We start from the raw sequence: 11,034 nt of genomic DNA on the forward strand, positions 1-11,034 counted from the left end.
ACAGGGTAAAAAGATCCCAAAGAAATGTAGCCAGTTTCTTGGCTAAAAGTCAAAATGTCCTTGGGCTTGTTAGCAACATACTCTGTTCCAAAGGCCAAAAATGTCAAAAGTATTTGGGAGCTTGTATCTAATCCTTAAAAGATTTTAGGGTTACTTCTTCAGAGGGGGGAATGTTGGAGGGGAGGGAGTGATCAAAACACTTTATATGCATATATGAAATTCTCAGTAAAGTTTTTGTAAAAATTTTTTTAAAAAGATACTGAATTAGTAATATATAACTTCCTCCAGTAAAAGGTATTTAAAAGTATGGAATGTGTGGGTGTGGTGGTGTACACCTTTAATCCCAGCACTTGGGAGGCAGAGGCAGGCAAATCCCTATGAGGCCAACCTGGTCTACATAGTGAGTTCCAGGCCAGCTGGGTCTATAGGAAGACCCTGTCTCAAAAAGACCAAAAAAAAGAAAAAAAAAGTATGGAATGTGTGTGACATGAGTGCACTTACATACATGCAGGCCACTCGGAATGTGTATAACATGAGCGTACTTACATGCATGCAGGCAATACACTCATATACATAAAGTAAATAATAGTGAAAATAAAATACATTTTTTGAAAGTATGGAACGCTTCACCCATTTGCATGTCATCCTTGAGCAGAGGCCATGCTAATCTTTCTGTGTCATTCTAGTTTTTGTCTATGGGCTGTAAAAGTAAGTACTTTTTTCTTAAGTCCTGTTCTTCCTACTTCATTACCATAAATTATCACTAGACTGGACTTGAAATTATGAACTCATATGTTTGTTGTTCTAGCAAATGTTTGTCACATTTATTCCTTACCAATCATGGTCTACATTTGGAGGAGATATGAAGAATGTGGTTGGAAATCATGAGAGGGTGTGGCTGTACATCTAAATTTGGAAATTATAAATGATGAAGTGATATTTAAAGCCATGTGTCTGTGTCTGGATGACACTACTTAGGGTAGAGTGCAAGGCTACCATAGGAGAGGTCAGATGACTGAACCCTGCAGTAGTAAAAACTTTGGAAGGCAGATAGATGAAAGTAGCTTAGCTAACTAGAATGGATGAGAGAGCCAGTGAGGATGTGTTGCAGAGGACAAGTCAAGATCCTGTAGGGAGAGGAGAAATATGTATGCTATGGGAGTTGCTGTTGGTAAGATCAAGTCACATAAACACTGAGAAATAAGTACTGGATTTGCCAATGTGATGATTGTTGGCAGCCTTGAAGGAAAAGAAATAGAAAAGTTAGACTTACTTTTTAAAGATGGAGTCTCACTATATAGGCCTTACTGGCCTGGAACTTGCTATGTAGATAGACCAGAATGGCCCAAAAATCATAGAGATCTGCCTCCCTCTTTCTCCCAAGTGCTGGGATTAAAGGCATGTGCCACCGAACCTGGCCCTAGATGTTTTTTTAATGAACTTTGGGGCTAGGGAGATGACCCACTAAAGTTCTTGTCAGGCAAGCATGAGGACTTGAGTTTGGATGTACCCATGTAAAAAGCCAGATGTGGTGGTACATGCCTAAAATCCTAGGGCTGGGGATGCAGAGACAAGAGGATCCCTAGAGCTCACCTGCCAGCCACTCTTGCTGAATCAGTGGAACTCCATGTTCAGTGAGAGAACTTGTGTGAAAAAATAAGATGGAGAGCAACAGAGGAAGACACTTAACATTGACCTTTGGCCTCCACATGCATGTGCATGCACTCACACATACACATGCGTTTGCCATCAACACATACACATGCATATACTACCACCCAAAAAAACTGAATACATTTTTAGGGCAGTATTAGATGGTGGCTGGAAGGCAAAGCAAAGTCATAGGAGGCTTGTTTGTTTTGAGATGGGAAATTTTATAGCAAGTTTGTAAGCCAAAGGGAAGCAAGGGAAATTGACAATGTAGGCGAGAGAAGGGAGGAGCAATGTGTCCCTTGTAGGTGGGATTCGGTGCACAAATGAAAGATGGCCTTAGGTAGAAGCAGAGCATTCATCTGTAGTGACAGAAAGTAAGCAGCGCTGTAGGTATATTCAAATGTCATGAAGTAATTCTTAAATGCTCATGAAGTGTAGGGCATCTTTCCTATAAAAACATTAAGGAAACATGTATCAATGTAAAGAAGTTTCCATAGATATATGACTAGCTTACCCAGTGTCTCTTTTTTGTGTATCACTGTTTAGCATCTTGTAGTTTATTAGTATACTGTGTCGTTCTGTTTAGTAATCAGTTATATCAGAATATGATATTGGAAAAACTATTTTTTAGTAAGCATTCCTTCTTATGCCCCTTAGCTCAAATTATAGACTCCTCATAGGTAATTGCTTTCATTTATAATTGAAGTGTTCCTGAGCCATACTGAACAATTCCTAAAATAATCCTGAAGAGTAATGCATGGTGAGGGTATGCTATGCTCTGTATGTAATGAGAGCCTCACAGTGACTCATAGAAGACTTACCTGCTGGGGCACACTGGGAGTGGTATCTCTTTAGTGACACATTCCACATTATAGTTCAGATAATTCACATTTTCACATTTTCTATGCACAGACTTAAAATTTTTCAAGTGAAGCTATGGTATGCTTGAACATTAAAATTTTACATTAAAATATTTTTATTGTGTTTGTATGTATTGTGTGCATGATAGGGGGTAGGTGCATCCATTACTGTGTACATGTGGAGACAATGTACAATTTCTCTCCTTCATTGCTTGGGAATCAACTTCCAGACCCATGTGGTTATCAGTGCTCAGTTTCTTGAAGACTGCTGCACTGAGGGTTTGAGTTTCTTGCTGGTTGTGGAACTCCTTGCTCTATAGCCCTCTCCAAATGTCAGCAAACAACATGGTGGCTTGTTTCTTAAAAGCCCAAAGGGAAGAGGGTCTCCTCCAAGATAGGCATTGCAGTGTGTGTAATGCAGTCTTGGGAAGGGTCATTCTCTCTCTCTTGGTTAGAAAGTAAGTTGCAGGCCTCATCCACACAGTGGGAGGAGCTCACCCAAGGGCACAAACACTAGAAATGGGGGCCCTAGGGACCACCATAATCTGTCTACAGCTACAATTTATTTGCTGTTTCTTAAGATGGGATACATGTTTATTTCATTCAGTAATTTTTACTACTTGTTTAGATTCAGTAATAATTTTGGACTTTAAATTTTTCTTAACAGAGTCTGTTGGCCGGGATATCCCCCAAATGCTTGAATTATTTAAAGCTGGACATGAAATTATGGTAGATGAAGAAAGGCAGAACTTCCTCAGCACTAAAATAGCAACAGTAAGTTATAGTTCATAAATAATGTGCCAGGCATTTGATCTTGCTTTTGAAACTTGTATTATGAGTAGCATTAAGTACATACCTAGAGAATATTTTTATCCTATAAATTGGACTTAAAAATATTTAATGATAGTTGAGAATGTCTTCCAGAGAGAACCAACTCCTGCAGTTGTCCACTGACCTCCACAGCACTCCATGGCACAGGTGGTCCATTCTCCCCCCTTCCCCCATTAAATAAATGTTAAAAAAAAATTAAGAGAATTTCTTCCTTCTAGAGTTATGTATTGGTCACTAGCCTTTATTTGTATTTTGCCTTATTTATCTATTCTAAGAATATGGGTTTGATTTGTTTGTTTATTTGTGGTTTATTATGTTTGTTTAAGACAGGGTCTCATTATGTAGCCCTGGTTGATCTGGAACTTGCTATGTAGACCAGGCTAGCCTGGAACTTAAACATCCACTTGCTTCTGCCTCCCAAGTGCTGGAACTGAAGGTGTGCACTGCTGCTTGGCTTTGTTTGTTGTTATTGTGACTTTCTAATATTTTAGGTTTATTAAGAGTAGTTAAGGCTTAGATCTTACATAGCCTATAAAAAGCATTGCATATTACTGAACACATAGTAGATATTAAGTACTATATGATGGAAAACTTTGCTTTATTTCATTGAATTGTCTCTGCTTATTTCTGTTTGTGTTTTATAAGTTGTTTACGTACTTAAAAATGCTGAATGTCAGTTTCCAGTACCAATTTTAGGACACTAATACAGACAGATATATTAGAATTAGAAAACTGTGTTTTTAAATAAGTATTAGACTCATTAAAGTTATATTTGCAAGTGTTCTTTTACTAAAGAATCACTAAAGTGCCTATTCATGTAATTTTTTCTCTATTCATAACTATAGGAATATTGATAGAAAATTTTAAATAATGCTTTCCAAGTGTCTAGTGCTATTCGAAACACTTTTTTGTATATTTAGTTTTATAATCCTCAAGCGTATGAGGTAAAATCATCACCACATTTTATATATGAAAACACAGAAGCCCAGAGAGGCTGGAAACTTTTCCAAGATCTCACAGGTGAAATGAGGCAAAATGGGTAGGTATTTGGACCTTGGCAATATCTGCAAGCATCTAGGGTCTTTACCCTGGCCACAAAATTGAAATTATTTGAATAGCTGTTATATTTCTTTCTCTCCTCCTAGTTTACTCTTAAGAGGAATTTTATATTATATCCACTAGCTGTAGCGCAAGCAAATTGAACCATGTCAGCTATAGATCGTCAGAGATCTAGAAAAAAAGCCCTGTTAGTTTTACAGTGAGAAAACTTGCCTTAGAAAGGAAGCAGAGCAGATCTAATGCAGAGATTGCTGAAGTCTCTCTTGTCGCATTATCTTCAAAGCTCAGTTCTCATGTACTTGGCCTGAACTCTGCTAGACTCTGATGTTGAAATTTCTTTGTTCCCAAAGGCCCTTGGCAGTGCTTCTTGTTTCTTAAGGTTGACAGTCTTGTGATCTAAAACACAAACAAAAAACCCAAATGCAAAACTTGAGGGCTATTCTGGAGCTATAGAGACTTGAGTTTGATACTTGTCTTGCTACTTAAGGGATAGCAGACTTTAAGCAAGTTTCTCAATGTTGTGTTTCAAATTTCCGCATCTATAGCATGTGTATAGTAATGCCTATTTCACAATATAGTTTTGAAGATTAGATAAAATCTTAACATAGTAACATCTGTTGTTGGTGTTATTGTTTTGTCATTTGGGACTATAGAATATCCTTGCAAAACTCTTAATAGCTGAATTAAATCTGCTTTTTCATGAGTTGTATTTTCCATTATATTCAGTAGTTAATAGTTTAATAGGTCCCAAAGTATAAAACCATAGGTACTCACTTTTTTTCAAGAGATAATAATAGTGATTAAGATATGGGTTCTGGACCAGACTATTTGAATTATTTAGGATTTTTTTGTCCTAAAAAAAAAGGTGTTTATATGCTTAAAGAAAATCTGCTGGAATACTACTTAATTGTTACACCATAGTAGGAGATAAGTGGAATAGAGTTTAGAGTCATATCATTTTGATTCAAATCTTATTTCAAGCTTAAAAACAAAACACAACTGTGGGGCTGGAGAGATGACTCAGTGGTTAATAGTTCTGGCTGCTCTTGCAGAGGACTCAGGTTCAGTTCCCAGGGCCCATGGGGTGGCTAACAACCATGTGTAACACCAGTTCCAGGGAATCCTATGCCCTCTTCTGATCTTCATGGGCATTGCTTGCATGTTATGCACTTACCATATATATAGGCAAAACATTCATATAGAAAATAAAAACAAAAAACAAAACCTAATTGTGTCCCATTGCATTCCAGGCTCTGTTTTCCCCTATATTCCTCTGTTTGTCCATATGTAAAATGATAATAATGGCAAGTACTACCAAGGCTAGGAAGGAGAAGATGAGATAATAACATAATTATGTAGCAGAATACTTCTGCCTAAGATGAAATAATAAACGTGATTTACCTCTCCACCCAAAACAGTGAGCAGTACGTAGAAAACTAAACTAGACAAAGAAAACTACAGTGTAAAACCATCGATTAATATAGGTATAAAAATTTTAATCAAGTTTTAACAACTAGAATCCAGCAGTATATACAAATGATATATTTTGACTGCCGTAGTCCATTTTCTAATGCTGTACCAGAAAACGTAAGACTGGAAGATTTATTAGAACAATAGAGGTTTTTGTTGGCTCAAGGCTCTGGAAGCTGGGAAGTTCAAGAACATCGTGTTGGTATATGGTTAGAACTTGATACTGCATCATAACATGGCAGAAAAATGGAAGGGTAGGCAAACAAGCACATGCTAAAGAGGTAAGACATGGGAAGGTGTCTTGCTTTATAACAACTCTTTCTCTGGAGAATGAATGTACTCCTGTAAGAATGGTTATAAGAAACTGGTTTCCTTTACATTCTTCTGGACTTGGCAGCAAGTTAAAGGGAATCTGACTTCTTAAGCAATGAAAAGATGGTTGAGGAAGTCCTGGTAATGATTTCACTTGAGTTATTTGGTCTGTCTTACCCTTGAGACAGATGTAAGAGATAGAGACTTTATGTCTCTGGTGCCTGTGATGGCTAATCCTGGGTGTCAACTTGACTGGATCTGGGATTAACTGAAATGAAAGAGATCTTCTTGATTGGATCATCTGAAGCTGGAAGACACACCCTAATGTGGGTGTTACCTTCTGATGGCAGCCCATATAAAGCCATGGCAGAGGAGAGCACTTGCTTTTTGCCGCTTGCCTTCTCGCTGGTGAGTTCCTCTTGCTGCTGTAGACTGAAGTCTAGCCGATCTTTTGGAATTCATCAGACCTTCAGCACCAGATTGGGACTACTTAGACATCCATCCTCGTGGTCTGAGCGACTACCGGATTCTCAGCCTCTCCAGTGTGGTGCAGCCATTGTTGGAGTACTTAGGCTCTATCCTGTGAGCTAATCTGATAAATCTACCCACCCATCCATCCATCCATCTATCCGTACATACATACATACATATACATATACATATATATGTATGTATGGATGGATATATGTATGTATTCATTGTACTGGTTCTGTTTCTTTAGAGAACCCTGACTAATGTAAGGACTAAGGCTGGGAGGTGCTCAGTTGGCACAGTGCTTGCTGTACAAGCATGAGAACCTAAGTGTGGCATGTATCTGTATTCCCAGTGCTGGGGAGACATTGACAGGAGGATTCCTAGAGCTTGCCAGCCTAGCCAAATTGGTGAGCTCTGGTTCCAGTAAAATTAAGGGGGAGGATGGTTGAGGAAGCCACCCATGTTGATCCCTGGCATTCATACACATGCACACACATGTATATACCTATATACAAATGTGTTTACATATGAATACATACTCTACATATACACACTCGAAATACAAAGGATCTACAAAAGTCAAAACAACTTTGAAAAACAAAGTTGAAGATTTACTTGATTTCATGATTTATAAAGTTATGGTAATGGCAAAACATTGTGGTATTGGCATCTAGAAATAAAAGTCAGTAGAAAAGAATAGCAAATCAGAAAAGAGATTTTAAAAAGTATATGAACAACTGATTTTTCAACCATGTAAAAAGACACTTTAGGTGGATAAACCATGTTCTTTTCAAGAAAAGATTCCAGAACAGTTTGATAGCTATCTGCCATAAATCAACATTGACTGCTATTTTTAAAAAATTAGGTTAAGGATTTTTTTTTAAGATGTGACTCCAAAAATGTGACATATAGAAGAACTTGATAAGTGTGCTGTCTAAAAATCAAAAGTTCTTGGTCTTTAAAAGACATTGTAAAGAAAATGAAAATATCATAGGTTGTGAAAAGTATCATATCTGATAAATCCTAAGTACTTTAAAGCTTTCCAAACTCAGTTAAAGCTACCCATTTAAAAAAAAATTGGCAGAAGATTTGAACACATAAGAGACAGGACAGATAACAAATATGAAATGATGGTCAACATCTTTAGTCATGGGGGCAATGTCAATTAAAACAATTCGCTATCACTGCATATCTGCTGGATGAGTAAAACTAGAAAATAATAGCCATACCAAGTATTGGTGAGGTTGTAGAGGGACTGAACCACTCATACACTGTGGGGACACTCATATAGTTTGTTTAGTGATGCAGCCTCATTGGCAAGCAATTTGATAATTTGTGAAGAAGTTGAACATAATCCTGCTAAACAATCCTGCTATTCTACTTTTAGATGTGTATCCAGGAGAAATGAAAACATGTATTCAAAAAAAATGGAAATAGGTGTGTTTATAATCACAATTGAAACATTCTGATTATATAACACAGGATACAAATTAACAAAAAATTCTTTAGTAGTAATAAGAAATAAAACTCCATATATACTAGTGTAATGTTGAACATAATGCTGAATGAGAAAAGCTAGAAAAAAGGAGTACATATTGTTTTGTTTTGTGTTGATCTTTTTGACACAGGGTTTCCCTGTAGCCCCTGCTGGCCTGGAACTCGGTATGTAGACCAGACTGGCCTTGAACTCACAGAGATGTGGCTGCCTGTGTCTGGGACTAAAGGTGTGTCCCACCGTGCCCAGCAGGAGTGCACATTGTATGATTCTATTTATATAAAATTCTGGCAACTGTTAGCTAACTTATATTGACAGAAAGAAGGCTAGTGGTTATCTAAGGACAGAGATGGCAGGAGAGGAGCAGTAAGTGAGAATTACCAAGCAACATACTGACTTTTGGGAGTGATTGATTATCCTGACTGATGGTGGTTTTATGAGTGTATTTGAATGTCAGGACTTAATTGTACCCTTTTAAGAATATGCAGCACATCTAATGGATTTCTAGTTAGCAATAAAAAGGTACAAACTATGTATACTATAATATGGGTGAACCTCAAAAATATCATGCAGATGCAGAAACCACATACATAATACTATTTATAGTAAATGTCCAGATAAAGGAAAAGTTAAAAAACAAAAAACAAAAAACAAAAAAACCCCACGATTAGTGATTGCCTGGGGCAAGAGTGAAAGGAAATAGGCATTAGCAGTAAATGTGAATGGAGGATCATACTGGGATGATGAAGATACTCAAGCCTGATATATGGTGATGGTTCTACAACTTGGCAAACTTACAAGAAAACTGTTGAATTTTACACCAGAAAACTGAGCGACATGATATGCAAAACTATGCCTCAGTAAAGTTATTAAAAATGAAAAGTATAACAACAAAGTTGTTTTAAAAGTATTAATCTATTTCTTATATCTGGTTACAAAACAATTTAATAAATTTTGTTATAAATTATCAGAGATAACATTAAAAGTTTTTAAAGATTTTGAAGGAGTATCATGAGCTTTTTATGAAATTGTTTTTATTACACAGTTGGAAATATTGAAGATATGCTTTTTCCAGTGTATATGTTAATGAGAATATGATTTAGGGTGAATGCAGAATCAAGGACATCACATACCTGTCTGTGGCTTCTCATCCTGGCTAGCCAGCAGGCCAAATTTGGTCATGACTTAGGCTTGTTTTATGTAGCCTGTGAGTTAATAATGGTCCTTACAGTTTTAAATGGTTATACGAAGACAAAGATAGGATACTAAGATTGGAGGTGGCCCACTAAGCCTAAAATACTTACTGTCTGTCTTGTTATAGAAAGTTTTCCTGACTTCCATCTGGGAAGATGTTTTTATTTTTATTTTATTTGGTGGGGGGGCGGTGTGAGTGGAAGGGCTTTGTTTATATTTCTCTTAGCTGGAGAGAGGCTATCATACTCGAACTCAGCCATCCTCACATCCCTTCTTAGGACCTGCAAAAGGTCTGCAGTCCACATTGCTCCAAGAGTCAGGGCTAGCTAGCATTGTAATGCCAGATGTGTCTTGAGTAGTTGAAACTAGTTTTTCTTCTGTATCAAAGTGATAAATACAACCAGCTGAATGATCTGTTTTAACTTTTACAAGTTACTATTATAGGTATTGGAACCTAGTCTCTAATCCTTGAGCTGTTGATGCTTTTATAGCTAACCAGATTCATTCTTAATCTATCATTTGTACCTAAAACCTACATATTCATGAGACTGGTTATGTGTATATGCTATCAACTCAAGTCTTCACATCTGTGAAAATATCATTCAAATTTTATGTTGAATATAATGAAGACAAAAAGAGCTATTATTGGAATATTTTGGTTTTAATAAGTTATACTGCTATCACCTGATCACCATTCATTTCTCTCTTGGCATGAAGCATAATTGGTTGGAAATGAGATCAAGTTGCTAAGTGATTGTATTTAAGGGAAAGGTCTTAAAGCATAACACCATTAGAAATTAAGTGCTATAGAGGGAAAATGCTAATTTCTTAAACTTTCTACCCCACCCCCATGGTTCTGTCTGAAAAAATAGAAATGAAACTAAGATTCTCAAAAAATGAAGATAAGACATGTATCTAAGTAATATTTTCAGTCTAAATAAAAACTTAATTCCAGATTGTAATTACATAAGTTTAAAATGACTTACCTGAGTATAAAATATAGAGAACAATATAGTAATAATTCTGTTATCAGTATAACTACTGACATTTAAAAATTTGAAGTGAATATATATGCATGGTTAAATGTAAGCAGCTCATAAAATATGTAAAGAAATAGTAAAGTCTCTTTGCTTGCAGTTTTTCTCTTGTGGGATATCTATTAATAGGGCTTTTTTCCCCTTCTAGAAATGTTAAGGTCCAATTCCCTCTAGGACTTTGAACATAAATGCATGTTGAATTTTGTCAAAGGCCTTCTCTGCATCTATTGAGATGACCATGTGGTTCTTGTCTTTGAGCCCATTTATATGATTTATGATGTTTATTGACTTACGTATATTGAACTATCCCTGCATCTCTGGAATAAAGCCAACTTGATCATGGTAGATGATCTTTTGATGTGTGTCTGTATGCAGTTTGCAAGTATTTTGTTGAGAATTTTTGCATCTATGTTCTTTTAGGATATGGGTCTATAGTTTCTTTTTTCATTGTATCTTTACCTGGCTTTGGTGTTAGAGTGATGCTGGCTTCATAGAAGGAATTTGGAAGTTCTCTCTCCATTTCTATCTTTTTGAATAAATTAAGTAGTATTGGATGTAGATCTTCTTTAAACGTCTGACAGAATTCTGCTGTAAACCCATCTGGGCCTGGGCTTTTTTAAGTTGAGAGCTTTTGTATTACTGTTTCAAT

The 11,034-nt window shown here is 36.5% G+C and overlaps 1 protein-coding gene and 1 non-coding gene across 2 annotated transcripts in view; one reads left to right on the plus strand and one right to left on the minus strand.

Moving 5' to 3' along the window:
• Positions 1-11,034, plus strand: part of Mrpl1 (mitochondrial ribosomal protein L1) — an 82,620-nt gene that overhangs the window by 43,147 nt on the left and 28,439 nt on the right. The window contains exon 7 of the mRNA XM_008843690.3: positions 3,181-3,287. Coding sequence (XP_008841912.1) covers positions 3,181-3,287 — 107 coding nt within the window. The remainder of the gene's footprint in view (positions 1-3,180; positions 3,288-11,034) is intronic.
• LOC115072143 lies at positions 611-716 on the minus strand. The gene has a single exon (XR_003851212.1). It is a non-coding gene; the product is annotated as a U6 spliceosomal RNA (small nuclear RNA).

This window comes from Nannospalax galili, unplaced genomic scaffold (assembly GCF_000622305.1).
Source record: "Nannospalax galili isolate Female #2095 unplaced genomic scaffold, S.galili_v1.0 scaffold440, whole genome shotgun sequence".
In the NCBI taxonomy this organism is placed as follows: domain Eukaryota; kingdom Metazoa; phylum Chordata; class Mammalia; order Rodentia; family Spalacidae; genus Nannospalax; species Nannospalax galili.